Consider the following 14928-nt stretch of genomic DNA (forward strand, 5'->3'; position numbering starts at 1 on the left):
TATCATTAAAATGTTCTTCTAAAGTTCTTAAGGAGTAATAAATTTAGTTTAGATCTTTTAACCCTTTGCACTCGCTTGCTTTTTTCTCGATTCCTTTATTCTAATGCTAACCGTGTCGAGTCACACTCGACATCCGAGTGCAAAAGGTTAAAGTTAAAACAATTTATAGTGCCTTTTATCATTTATTTGAAATGATTTGATTAAACAAGAACTATAGAAAAAACTCAAATGCTGAGTTTATCAACTAATAGTACCCTGGTATATTTTTGTGGAAACTTCTGCACAAAAATGTAGGCTGGTTTACATTAACTGGTATGTTAATGCAATCACTGTCTGCCAAGAAATAGTGATATATAACATGGACCAAGTCAGAGCTAAAATATATCCAATCATTTTCAAAGCTTGCTACTGTCTCAAGTGAGCAAGAATTAATATGTAGGGTCTCCATGCCTCAGTAAGCAAGAATAACATGCAGAGTATTCTCTGCCTTTCTTCCAAAATAATTCAGTCCAAAATCAACATATGGACTAAACAAGGCAAGTATTTGTGGACAGAAGTGGAGGTAGTAGCATTTGCCCAGTAGGAACTCAAGCACCCTGAAGGGAAGAGTATAAGGGAAAGGGGAAGAGTTTGATCCAATCCTATATAATAAAAGACTAGGTGGCATCGCGTGACGTTGTCACAAGATGGCCACCTCAAGATGGTCACCACAAGATGCCCGGCAGGGGAGGGCAGTTGGGCCGGCAGGGGAGGGCAGTTGGGGGCGATCATACCTGCAGAGGGCAGTTGGGGGCGACCGGGCTGGTAGGGGAGGGCAGTTGGGGGTGACCAGGACTGCAGGGGAGGGCAGTTGGAGGGACCAGGCCGGCAGGGGAGGGTAGTTGGGGGCAATGAGGCCAGCAAGGGAGGGCAGTTGGGGGCCATCAAGCCGGCAAGGGAGGGCAGTTGGGGGCCATCAGGCCGGCAGGGGAGGGCAGTTGGGGTGACCAGGCCTGCAGGGCAGGGCAGTTGGGGGCGATCAGGCCAGCAGGGGAGTGGTTAGGGGTCGGCCTGGCTGGCAGGCAGAAGCGGATAGGGGCAATCAGGCCGGCAGGCAGGCGAGTGGTTAGGAGCCAGCAGTCCCTGATTGTAAGAGGGATGTCTGACTGCCGGTTTAGGCCCGATCCCTAAGTCAGACATCCTCCAAGGGGTCCCAGATTGGAGAGGGTGCAGGCGGGGCTGAGGGACACCCCCTCCCCATGCACGAATTTCATGCACCGGGCCTCTAGTAATAAAATAAAAAAAATCACCATTTAGCAATGCTTAATCATAGCAATGATTCAAGCAAGATTTATTAATGGGTGTTAAAACTATGGGTTAAAGTTTGATGAGGAACAAGATCTTTACATAGTATTTACAAAATCTATATAATAAAGAGGTAATATGCTAATTGGTCCTAACAGTTTCACAGTCACAACCAGGCTGCGCACACACAGGAGCTGGTGGATTGGGACGGGGGTGGGGACTTGCACCACAGGGACATGAGGCTGCCGTAGGGGGGCAGCCCCCCTGGCAAAGGCGCACGCAAGCCTCTGGCGCCGCCTGGCCCTGAAGGGGGGCATCAGGACGGGCCATGGCAGCACCGCCCGGCCCAGAAGGGGGCGTCAGGACAGGGGCAGGGCCTCAGGAGAGCTCTCAGCACTCCTGCACCTGCGTCTGAAGGCGTGGAGAGAAAGGGAGAGCACATAGGCAGTTAGGGGGTTCAGGCCAGGAGGGAAGAGCAGATAGGCAGTTAGGAGGATCAGGCCAGGAGGGGAGAGCAGATAGGCAGTTAGGGGGATCAGACCAGGAGGGGAGAGCAGTTAGGGGCATCATGCAGGCAGGAGAGCAGTTAGGGGCATCAGGCAGGCAGGTGAGTACTTAGGAGCAGTGGTTCTGGATTGTGAGAGGGATCCCAGATTGGAGAGGGTGCAGGCCAGGCTGAGGGACCTCCCACCCCCCATGCACGAATTTTGTGCACCGGGCCAATGGTACTTATTATAAAGGAAAAAAGAACAACTTTACAGTGAAGAAATATGGTAGATATCACCTTCTCCAAGTGAGTGTCAGTAATGGAATGAACTGAAATTGTGTAACACTTGATATGATGCTCTACAAAAAAAGTAACATTACCTTGCCTAATATCCCTCTCAAAAATCGTATTCTGATTATGTTTAAAAACATGCACATTTAAAAAAATATCTGTTCACATTTACAAATAAGAGTCCCATAAAACATTAAAACTCTTTTGAATTTAAATATAGTAGTTCCCCTTATCTGTGGGGGATAAGTTCCAAGATCCCCAGTAGATGCCTGAAACTGGGGTATTACTGAATCCTATATATACTACTAGCATTCCCGTTGCAGGAAAAATCCTGCAATAGGATTTCCTGCTGCACTCTACCCCGCCTCCGCTCCTCCCTTGTCGCCCGCCCTGCCTTCTCTGCCAGCCCGCCTGCTTTTCCCTTTGCCCCTGGCCCTGCCTCTGCTCCGCCCTTGTCGCCCGCCCTGCCTTCTCTGCCAGCCCACCTGCTTTTCCCTTCTCCCCCGGCCCCGCCTCCGCTCCGCCCTTGTCGCCTGCCCCGCCTTCTCTGCCAGCCCACCTGCTTTTCCCTTCTCCCCCGGCCCCGCCTCCACCCCGCCTTCTCCACCAGCCCGCCTGCTTTTCCCTTCGCCCCCCGGCCCCGCCTCCGCTCCGCCCTTGTCACCTGCCCCGCCTTCTCCAGCCCACCTGCTCCTCCCTTCGCCCCCGGCCCTGACTTCGCTCCTCCCTTCTCCTCCCCCCCTGCTTGCTTGCTTCTTTGAAGCTTTACTCCCTTCTGCAGCTCTTGGCTTCTTTCGACGCTGTCTTGATATGCAAATTAGCCGCCATCTTTGTTGGGGTAATTTGCATACTCGTCCTGATTGGTTGGTGGGCATGGCTTGGCTGATGGGCATGGTTTAGGTGTAGCGAAGGTGCGGTCAATTTGCATATTTATCTACTAGAGGCCCGGTGCACGAAATTCATGCACGGAGGGGGGTTGTCCCTCAGCCCAGCCTGTACCCTCTCCAATCTGGGACCCCTCAAGGGCAGTCGGACATCCCTCTCACAATCCAGGACTGCTGGCTCCCAACTGCTTGCCTGCCTGCCTTCCTGATTGCCCCTAACTGCTTCTGCCTGCCTCTCACAATCCAGGACTGCTGGCTCCCAACTGCTTGCCTGCCTGCCTTCCTGATTGCCCCTAACTGCTTCTGCCTGCCAGCCTGATCACCCCCTAACCACTCTGCTGCCAGCCTGTTTGCCCCCAACTTCCCTCCTCTGCTGGCCTGGTCACCCCTAACTGCCCTCTCCTGCAGGGTTGATCACCTCCAACTGCCCTCCCTTGCAGGCTTGGTCCCTCTCAACTGCCCTCCCTTGCAGGCCAGGTGCCTCCCAACTGCCCTCTCCTGCTGGCCATCTTGTGGTGGCGATCCTGTGTCCACATGGGGGCAGGATCTTTGACCACATGGGGGCAGCTATATTGTGTGTTGCAGTGATGATCAATCTGCATATTACTCTTTTATTAGATAGGATAGAGGCCTGGTACAGGGGTGGGGGCCAGCTGGTTTGCCCTGAAGGGTGTCCCTGATCAGGGTGGGGTACCCTTGGGGCGTGGGGCGGCCTGAGCGAGGGGCCTGTGGTGGTTTGCAGGCCGGCCACGCCCCCTGGCAACCCAAACGGAGGCCCTGGTATCTGGAATTTATTTTCCTTCTACAATTGAAACTTTGTAGCCTGGAGCAGAGTCAAGCCTGGGGCTCCCTCGGAGGCCTGAAGCCATTTGTGTTGGGGTTATAATTGAAACTTTGTTGCCTTAAGCGGGTGGGCCTGGCCAGGGTATGTGGAAAGCTTTGCTTCCCCTGTTGCTGGCGGCAACCCTGGCCTGCTCTCTCAAGCTCCATTCTGCCTCCATTTGTTTGAATTTGTTTACCTTCTATAATTGAAACTTTGTAGCTTGAGTGGAGGCTTAGGCCTGCAACGGCTGGCAGAAAGCTTGGCTTCCTCTGTTACCTAGGAAACCTTGCTCTCTGTGGCTGTAGCCATCTTGGTTTGGGTTAATTTGCATGCTCGCTCTGATTGGATGGTGGGCGTGGCTTGTGGGTGTGTCGGAGGTATGGTCAATTTGCATATTTGTCTATTATTATATAGGATTACTAGATTAGATGTTCTTTACATAAATAACTATGATAAAGTTTAACTTATAAATTAGGCACAGTAAGCAAGTGTTATTAAAACAACTAATAATAAAAATAGAACATTATAACAACATACTGTAATAAAAGTTGTGTGAATGTGGTCACTTGTTTCAGAGGATCCCTTGCTTAAGTCTCCCAATAAGCTCCATACTTTCTGGCACAACCTGCTGCCAACAAGTGGAACACGTTTTCTGTTCATGTCTTCACACCCTGTGCCTGTAACTTCCACTGTTTAAGGTGTGACAGTAAAACTAGCATGAATTTCTTCTTCACAATTTTAGTATCATCATGATACTAAGAATAGTGTGCAATTTAAAGTTTATTAATTATTTCCTTCTGGAGATTCTCATTTAATACTTTCAGATTTCCGTTGACCATCAGTAACTGAAACCATGGAAAGTAAAACTGCAGATAAGGGAGATGGGACTACTGTACATAATGTTTGAGAAGCACTATTATAGAGTAAGAAAGTAAAACAAAGCACATTAGAAAAGGCCAAAATTATTTAAGATTTTAAAACCAAAGGACTGAAGTATATACTTGGCTTTAAAACCAAGGAATAAAAAGAACAACAAATAAATGTTTTAGGGGGTTTCCAAAGCTTACCTTAAATTTATACTTTGTACTACGTCTGAGATTTTTCACTGTGTAAGTAAGATCTTCTCCATCATATTTAGGCTTAAAACCATATCCCTGGAAAGGGAAAAAAACAAACCTTCATTAGATGTCTAACAGCAGAAATATGGGGAATAATGAATATGTGAAAAGACCCAGGTTTTCTTCATCTTCACCTATGTGCTATGTGATCAATGCTGTTTAGTGTAATTCTCACATTGCGGTTTCTAACTTGAGTGGACAGGTCCAGAAATGCTACTAACAAATGTAGAAGGATGAAGGAGACCACTTATTCTCAGTAAAAAGAGTATCCAAGAGAAAATTTTTTACTGAGGGAAGAGTGAGAGCCAATGGTAACTTGACTATCAGTAACCTTATCTCTAGAACAGAAATTTCCCAGACAGATGTTCTAAGAGCTAAACACAACTATAACTAACGGATTTAAGTTGCCCTGAACACATAGTTGTGTTTAGGTGAATAAATGGACGGTTGGTTGTCCTGGCAGGTAGGAATGTCACTTAGGTTTGGGATTGCTATTTATAGCCCCAGTGAAAATGCTTCATTATTTTTCCAATGCTATTTTTAATGTTTTAAAACTGAGATATAATATGTGTACCAAAAAATTCCCATTTTCAAGTATGAAATTCAATGGTTTATAGTATATTCACAAGGTTGTGAATCAGTTAATACCTCACTTATAATCATCACTTAATACCTAATTCCAGAATAGAGCCTGTACTTGATTATTGGTTAGTAGTCACTTCCCCTCTTTTCTCATCTATTAATATATGTTGTCTTTACAGATTTGCCTATATCCATACAAATTAAATAACATAGTATGTGGCCTTTTGTGACAGAATTCTTTGACTTAGTACAATGTTTTCAAGATTCACTTATGTTGTGGCATGTGGCAGTACTTCATTCCTTTATATGGCCGAATGATATTCCATTGTATAGCTATATCACATTTTGTTTATCCATTCAGCAGTTGATGGACATTTGGGTTGTTCCCACTTTTTGACTATTATGAATGATGCTATGAAAATTCATGTAGAAATTTTTGTACGAACATGTGTTTTCAATTCTCCTGGATATACACTTAGGAATAAACCAATGCTATTTTTTATTTATATTGTCTCAAAGTAGCTCTAAAAAGCTATGGAATTATATAGAACTAGTACAGGACAGCCTAACTCTTATTCAGCTTGATTCTAGTTCACAGAAGATGAACCAGTAGAAACTAGATTTAGGTTGTACTATAGAATCTCATGTGAGGTTCTTTAAGTCTCCCATGGCACTTGGGAAAGCAGTGTATAAACACAGTTGGAGAAGGCAGACATATTATTTCCTTGTCTTTTAGAGTTGCTTAGTTTAGAAGGCTGGGTGATCTTCCTTTCTCTTTATTTCCCCCAAAACATATATATTTGACATACAATTTGTTATTCCGAGGCACAAATATACATACAAAAACATAAAAAACAAAACTCATTCTTACACATCAAGAAAAATAAAGACTGAGTTCTCCCTCACTCCCAATACCTCCAAAATATAACCAAAGATTCAAAAGATTTGGGGAAGGATCTAACTATTGAGGCAATATGTACAGTATTTAGGATTAATACCACACTGAAATTTTTTAAATACCCCATTTAAAATACTATTCATACTCACTGAAGTTTCATCCTCCATCTCTAAAATGTAAGAAATTCCTTCATCTGATGGTGTTCCTGAGGGTTTACGCCATTGTAAGGATAACCAAGTAACGCCAGCCTTAGTTAATATAGGACTTGCTGGCATAGAAGGGGCACAGCCTGAGGTGTAATATAAAACTTCTTCACTAAAACCACTGTTGAAACAAATGAAATTTGTTTAAGAAGAAATGAGAAAAAGTTATTTTTATAAAGAACTTTTGATAAATGACATTTTTGATAACTAATTATAATTTAAATAATATATCTTGAATTTGGTAATATCTTTACAGTAACCAAGTCAAATACATAAAAATAAATTAGCATTCTTTTAAAACTGCAGTTTATGCAACTAACACATTATCTTATAGCTTTTAATACAACTATATCAACAAAAAGATAAAAAAGCAGAATTTTAGCAGATAATTTGGACGGTAAGTAATTTATACAAATAAAGTTGACTGGATAAGCTAAAATATCTACATTAAAGTGTATTTTACCTTGTGCCATACTCATTTTTGGCTGAAAGTCTAAATTTACATCCCATTGCTGGTGACAGTTTAGTAATTTTAAATTGCTTCTGTGAGCCCATGTAACACTGACAAAATTCTCCATTTCCTTTTCCCTAAAAGAAATGGCTAATTATTACATATCAGATACATTATTGTAGATAGATAAATCCACATCAATTCCTACTTGATAATAACATATTAACTATCATACACTGAAAGTCATTTGTTGTTGTTGTTGTTGTTAATCCGTACCTGAGGACATTTTCCCACTGATTTTTAGAGAGAGTGGAAGGGAGGGGGAGAGACAGAGAAACATTGATGTGAGAGAGGCACATCAATTGGTTGTCTCCCGCCTGTGCCCTGATCAGGGCCGGGGACTGAGCCTGCAACTGAGGTACATGCCCTTGATCGGAATCGAATCCTTGACCTTTCAGTTTACGGGCCAATGTTCTATCTACTGAGCCAAACTGGCAAGGCCAAAAGTCATCTTAATTACCTGCATGTCATGGATCTCAAGAGAAATGATGAGATCACACACATCTTTTATATGATAGTTACTCTTTGTTAAATGCAGAATTCAAAAATTGGAGAATAGGTATCTTTGTATAACTTCTTGAACTAAGTGCCTATTTTAGCTATGCTAAACCTCTGGCTTTAATAAAAGAAACTCTTTCCAGGTATGGACCCATAATCTCAAGAGGGGGACTGGCAGTGGTGGCAACAGTGATCCTTGATATGCACCCCTAGTGGTGTTCCTCAGCCTATGAAAAGTGCTATGCAAAGTTTTAAGAAAATGTCCATACACATCTTCAGACCTCCACCTAGATAGCTACTAAGCTTTTTTAAAATAAAGATTTTGGAGCTGCTACTGCTTAGATTTAACAATGAAAGAGTATAAGCAGAAAAGAAAAAGGAGTATAAGGGAAAGAGAAAAGTCTGCAGGTCAGGAAAACAAAAGAGTTTTGGAAATTTAGGGTGCTACATAAAAAGGACTAGGTTCTCCCTCTCCACCCATTTTTGTTATTGTGTCAGTAGAGGTAAAGGGTGGTTAGAGTAACTTCTGCTTCAAAGAAAACCTTTAGTCTTTGTCAGCCTGCTTTACTGAACTCTTGTTAGTTTTAATAGCGTTTATAGTTAATTCTACTGAGTTGTCTAAACAGAAAATCATATCATCTCTAAATAATGATAATTGTACTCCCCAGGCTAGCCCCCATGGTTGTACTTCTTGTTTTGGTTCCAAATCATACTGCATTAACTGTAACTTCCAGAATAATGTTAAATAAAGGTGGGGATAACAGGCAACTTTCACTTGTTTCTGATGTAACCAGAATGCTTTCATTGTTTAGTGATGGTATTTTGCTTAATACAAAAATAACTATCAAATTAGGAATTACCTTTCAAGTCCTAATTTGTTTTGAATTTTAACTGAAATGGGTGCTAAATTTTTATCAACTACCTTTTCATAATTTGTCAAGATGCTATAGTTTTTCTTCTAAATTACTATCTTATAGTAATAGGTTTCCTAATTCTGAATTCTCTTAGAACTTTTGGAATTAAACCCACTTGATTGGGCCTCATTACTGCTGAATTCCCAAATTACCAAAGGAATTTCTTCTATTCTCTTTGGTCCCTCCTATTTTAGCTGTTGTGTAAGCAGCAGGGCATGAGAAAACATGATAAATGACAGTAAAACAGAGTACTAAACAATAAAGCCCAGTAATCTTGCTGTGGTAGGCTGAATAATGGTCCCCAAGATATCCAGATTCTAATACTACCTGCAACCTGTGAATGTTACCTTATATGGCAACAGGGACTGTACAGATGTGATTAAGTTAAGGCTCTTGAGATGGAGAGATTATCCTGGTTATCTGGATGGGCCCTAAATGGAATTACAAGTATCCTTTTTAGAGGGAGGCAGAGGAGGACTTGAAGACAGAAGAGATAAAAGGCAATGTGATAATGGCAGCAGGGGGAGAAAAGGCATTTAATGTGGCCATTAACCAAGTAATGAGGAGAGCTCCAGAAGCTGGAAAAGGCTAAGCAATAGATTATTCTCCTTTAGAGTTTCTGGAGGAAGCATGGCCATTGTGATATCTTGTTTTTGGCTCAGTGAAACCCATTTAAAATTTCTGGTTTCCATGCCCTGGCCAGGTGGCTCAGTTGTTTGGAGTGTCATCTTGCATTCCCAAAGGTTACGGGTTTGATCCCTGGTCAATGGATGTTTCTCCACCCCCAACCTCAATCAATAAACATATCCTCAGTAGAGGATTAAAAAAAAAAATTTCTAGCTTTCAGAACTGTAAGAGAATAAATGTGTATTGTTTTAAGTCACCAGGTAATTTGTAAAAACAGGCATAAACAATGTGGTAATAGTCAATGAAAGAAAAATAACACATGATCTCACTCATTTATGGATAATAAAGAACATTATAAAGTGATGAACAAAAATATAGATACAGAGACAGTAAAGCATCAAACAGAATGTCAAATTATAGGGGGAAGGTTAGGGAGAGGTGGGGGAGATAAGAGATCAACCGAAGGACTTGAATGCATGCATATAAGCATAACCAATGGACACAAAACTCTGGGGGGTGAGGGCATGTATGGGTGTGGGGTTGGGGGGGGGGGCAATGGTAAGATATGTACACATATAATACCTTAATAAAAAAAAAGTGTGGGGAAAAAAAAAAAAAAAATCCACACACACACACACACAAACAGAAAAACCCAAAAAAAACCCCACAATGTGGTAATTTGTAAAAACAGGCATAAACAATGACTATTAGCCTTTAAAGCTAATGTAAAAAAGTAATTTTTTTTAAAATCAAGGTAATTACCCTAATAACAGCTTAATGGTGGTTTAGTTAAAAACAAAACATAGGGAGGTCTAGTCAGTAATATTTTCTAAGAATACTATCAGTTCACTCATGTTCCACATGAAACCATTCACATTGTTTTTAAAAGAGGAAAAACTTAACTATTAAACAAAAAAGTTATTTCTGCCTGAGGATATGCACACAATTTTAGCCTAATTTAAAGATTCAATTTACTTACCTCATCCCATTCTAAAATAAAGCTTTGGATCTTAGAACCATTGTCACTAGGTGTCTAAAACAAACAAAATGAGTACAAATTAGTACTTTTGTAAAAAATACTGTGATGATCTAAACTAAGGAATCTATACTGTTACAGATGTTCTCTGTGACTTGGCCCTAGAAAAATTTGCACAGAAATTTATATCTTGGATACCACATAATACTCTTAAATGCAAGGAAAGAACAAAGCGAGAGGTTATTCAAGTTTTTCTGAATACTGAAATACCTTTTTAAGCAAGAACTATCTTACCTTTTATAATCCTTTTAAAAAAATCACTTTGCTTTTTATCAGCTTTAAGATCCTAGGACTAAGTATTTATTAAAACTCACCTTAGAATCTAAAAGTAATCTATATAAATAAAGAGGTAATATGCTAATTGGTCCTAACGGTGTCCCAGTCACAACCATTCAACAGGCTGCCTGCGCACAGGAGCTGGTGGGTGGGGGAGAGGGCGGGGACTTGTGCCACCGGGACATGAGGCTGCCGCAGGGGGTGGACCCCTGGCGGAGGCGCGCGCAGGCCTGTGGCGCCGCCCGGTCCGGAGGGGGTTGTTAGGATGGGGGCAGCCCCCAACCCCTGGCGGGAGCATGCGCAGGCCCGCTGCGCTTCCAGGCCCAGAGCGGGGCATCAGGACAGGGGCGGGCCCTCGGTGGACAGCTCTCAGCACTCCTGCACCGGGGTCTGAAGGCGTGGAGAGGAAGGGAGAGCAGATGGGCAGTTAGGGGGTTTAGGCCAGGAGGGAAGTGCAGATAGGGGTTTAGGCTAGGAGGGGAGAGCAGATAGGCAGTTAGGGGGATCAGGCAAGGAGGGGAGAGCATCTAGGCAGTTAGGGGGATCAGGCCAGGAGGGGAGAATAGATAGGCAGTTAGGGGGATCAGACTGGCAGGGGAGAGCAGTTAGTGCCATCAGGCCAGCAGGGGAGCAGTTAGGGGCAACAAGCAGGCAGGAGAGCAGTTAGGGGCATCAGGCAGGTGAGCACTTAGGAGCCAGTGGTTCTGGATTGCGAGAGGGATCCCAGATTGGAGAGGGTGCAGGCCAGGCTGAGGGACCCTCCCCTCTCCCAATGCACGAATTTCATGCACCGGTCTCCAGTATTGTATAATATAGTGGTCACCAACCTTTCGGACCTCATGGACCACCAGTGGTCTGCGGACCACCGGTTGGCGACCACTGGTATAATACACCAAAGAAAAAAGTAGGGTGCTGTAAGGAACTCCAAGAGGGCATACTGTCTGGATCTCAGCTTCTAAACTCAATGTACCACTTATCTAGGACTACTAATTCATCAATCTGTTAATCTTCAGTCTCCCTGTATTTAATTTATTCCTGTATTTAATCACTCCAGATTTTCAATCTTATTTCTACCTGAATTTTCTTTTCTTTTTTTTCAATTGTTTAAAGTATTACAAATAGTAGTACACATGTTTAATCCCCCCCCTCCCCCCCACTGACCCTCCCCTGGCTTCCCTTACCCCCCATGTCCTCACCCCAACCCCCCTGTCTTGCATCCACTGGTTATGCTTACATGCATGCATACAAGTCCTTCGGTTGATCTCTTACCTCCTCCACCACCACCCCCCCTCCCAGCCTTCCCGCTGTAATTTGACAGTCTGTTCAATGCTTCTCTGCCTCTATATCTATTGTTTTGTTCATCAGGTTATAATGTTCTTTATTATCCATAAATGAGTGAGATGATATGGTATTTTTCTTTCACTGACTGGCTTATTTCACTTAGCATAATGCTCTCCAGTTCCATCCATGCTGTTGCAAATGGTAAGAATTCCTTCTTTTTCACCACAGTGTAGTATTCCATTGTGTAAATGTACCATAGTTTTCTAATCCACTCTTCTGCTGATGGGCATTTAGGCTGTTTCCAAATCTTAGCTATTATAAATTGTGCTGCTATGAACATAGGGGTGCATATATCCTTTCTGATTGGTGTTTCTGTTTTCTTAGGATATATTCCTGGAAGTGGTATTACTGGGTCAAATGGCAGTTCCATTTTTAAATTTTTGAGGAAACTCCATACTGTTCTCCACAGTGGCTGCACCAGTCTGCATTCCCACCAACAGTGAAGGAGGGCTCTTTTTTCTCCGTATTCTCGCCAGCACTTGTCAAGTTTGTTGATTTGTTGATGATAGCCATTCTGACAGGTGTGAGGTGGTACCTCACTGTTGTTTTGATTTGCATCTCTCAGATGATTAGTGACTTTGAGCATGTTTTCATATGTTTCTTGGCTTTCCGAAGGTCCTCTTTCAAAAACTGTCTATTTAGATCCTTTGCCCATTTTTGATTGGATTATCTTCCTTTTGTTAAGTTGTGAGTTCCCTGTAAATGTTGGAGATTAAACCCTTATTGGAGATAACATTGGCAAATATGTTCTCCCATGCAGTGAGTTTTCTTGTTGTTTTGTTGATGGTTTCTTTTGCTGTGCAGCTTTTTATTTTGATGTAGTCCCATTTGTTTATTTTCTCCTTAGTCTCTCTTGCCCTAGGATCTGTGTCTGTAAAGATATTGCTATGACATATGTCTGCAATTTTGCTGCCTATGGAGTCTTGTAGGATTTTTATGGTTTTCCGTCTTACATTCAAGTCCTTTAGCCATTTTGAGTTTGTTTCTGTGTATGGTGTAAGTTGGTGATCTAGTTTCATTTTTTTGCATATATTTGACCAAATTTCCCAGCACCATTTATTAAAGATACTGTTTTGACTGTATTGTATGCTCTTGCCTCCTCTGTCAAATATTGAGTATAATGGCTTGGGTCAATTTCTGAGTTCTGTGTTCTGTTCCATTGGTCTATATGTCTGTACTTATGCCAGTACCAGGCAGTTTTGAGAACCGTGGCTTGGTAATATAGTTTGATGTCTGGTATTGTGATCCCATCACCTTTGTTCTTCTTTCTCATGATTGCTGTGGCTATTCGGGGTCTTTTTTTAATTCCAGATGAATTTTTGTAGAGTTTGTTCTAGATCTTTGAAATATGCCATTGGCATTTTAGTAGGTATTGCATTGAATCTATAGATTGCTTTAGGTAGTATGGACATTTTAATGATGTTGATTCTACCAATCCATGAACATGGCATGTTCTTCCATTTGTTTATGTCTTCCTCTATCTCTTTTTCCAATGTCCTGTAGTTTTCTGAGTACAGGTCTTTTATGTCCTTTGTTAAGTTTATTCCTAGGTATCTTAAATTTTTTTGGTGCAATGGTAAATGGGATTGTTTTTTTCATTTCTCTTTCTATGAGTTCATTATTGGTGTATAAAAAGGCCATAGATTTCTGGGTGTTAATTTTGTATCCTGCTACATTGTCAAATTCATTTATTAGGTCTAGTAGTTTTTTGATGAGTCTTTGGGGTTTTCTATGTATAGTATCATGCCATCTGCAAATAAGGACATTTTTACTTCTTTTCCAATTTGGATGCCTTTTATTTCTTCTTCTTGTCTGATCGCTATGGCTAGTACTTCTAGTACTGTGTCGAATAAGAATGGTGAAAGTGGGCATCCTTGTCTTATTCCTGTTCTTAGGGGAAATGGTTTTAGTTTTTGCCCATTGAGTATGATGTTGGCTGTAGGTTTGTCATATAGGGCTTTTGTTATGTTGAGGTATGATTCTTCTAGTCCCACTTTGCTGAGAGTTTTTATCAAGAAAGGGTGTTGGATTTTGTCGAATGCTTTTTCTGCATCAATTGATATGATTATGTGATTTTTGTCTCTTAGTTTGTTTATGTGATGTATCACATTTATGATTTGTGGATATTGTACCATCCTTGCATCCCTGGATAAATCCCACTTGGTCATGGTGTATGATCTTTCGAATGTATTGCTGAATCCGATTTGCTAGAATTTTATTGAGGATTTTAGCATCTATGTTCATCAAGGATATTGGCCTATAGTTCTCTTTTTGTGTGGTGTCTTTATCTGGTTTTGGGATTAGAGTAATGCTGGCTTCATAGGAAGAGCTTGGAATTGTGCCTTCCTCTTGAATTGTTTGGAATAGTATGAGGAGGATAGGTTTTAGTTCTTCTTTGAATGCTTGGTAGAACTCCCCTGTAAAGCTGTCTGGACCAGGGCTTTAGTTTGCTGGAAGATTTTTGATCGCTGTTTCAATTTCTTCAGTAGTTATCGGCCTATTCAGGTTTTTTTATTCTTCTTGGTTGAGTTTTGGGAGCTTGTATTGTTCTAAGAATATGTCCATTTCATCTAGGATGTCCATTTTGTTGGAATAGAGTTGTTCGTAGTATTTTTTCATAATCGTTTGTATTTCTGTGGGATTGGGTGTTACTTCACCTCTTTCATTTCTGATTTTGTTGATTTGGGTCCTCTCTCTCTGCTTCTTGGTGAGCCTGGCTAGAGATTCATCAATCTTGTTTATCCTTTCAAAGAACCAGCTCTTGGTTTTGTTGATCTTTTGTATTTTTTTTTTTTTTTTGGTTTCTGTCGTTTATCTCCTCTCTGATCTTTATTCCTTCCTTCCTTCTGCTTACGCTGGGCTTTTCTTGTCACTCTCTAACTCTTTGAGTTGTAGTGTTAGATAATTTATTACCATTGCTGAATTTTCTTTCTATAATTTCAACCTATTTCCTTTTTAGTACTCACTTAGATTCAGAACAAGTAATCATTACAGTCCTTATAATGAAATTTCATCTATTTGAACACAATTGACTCTAAGACTCTTATCAAAGTTAAATAATCTACACATGATGTATCATATAATTGTACACCTGAAACCTATATTAATTTTACTAGAGGCCCAGTGCACGAAATTCATGCATGGGGGGAGGGGAG

At 41.6% G+C, this 14928-nt stretch overlaps 1 protein-coding gene across 3 annotated transcripts in view; it reads right to left on the reverse strand.

Moving 5' to 3' along the window:
* Positions 1-14928, reverse strand: part of FNDC3A (fibronectin type III domain containing 3A) — a 209224-nt gene that overhangs the window by 31154 nt on the left and 163142 nt on the right. For all 3 annotated transcript variants that reach the window (XM_054719803.1, XM_054719802.1, XM_008145575.3), the window contains 4 exons: positions 10100-10153; positions 7034-7158; positions 6517-6691; positions 4837-4923 (listed from right to left, as the gene is read on the reverse strand). In XM_054719803.1, coding sequence (XP_054575778.1) covers positions 4837-4923; positions 6517-6691; positions 7034-7158; positions 10100-10153 — 441 coding nt within the window. The remainder of the gene's footprint in view (positions 1-4836; positions 4924-6516; positions 6692-7033; positions 7159-10099; positions 10154-14928) is intronic.

Source organism: Eptesicus fuscus, chromosome 8 (genome assembly GCF_027574615.1).
Source record: "Eptesicus fuscus isolate TK198812 chromosome 8, DD_ASM_mEF_20220401, whole genome shotgun sequence".
NCBI lineage: Eukaryota > Metazoa > Chordata > Mammalia > Chiroptera > Vespertilionidae > Eptesicus > Eptesicus fuscus.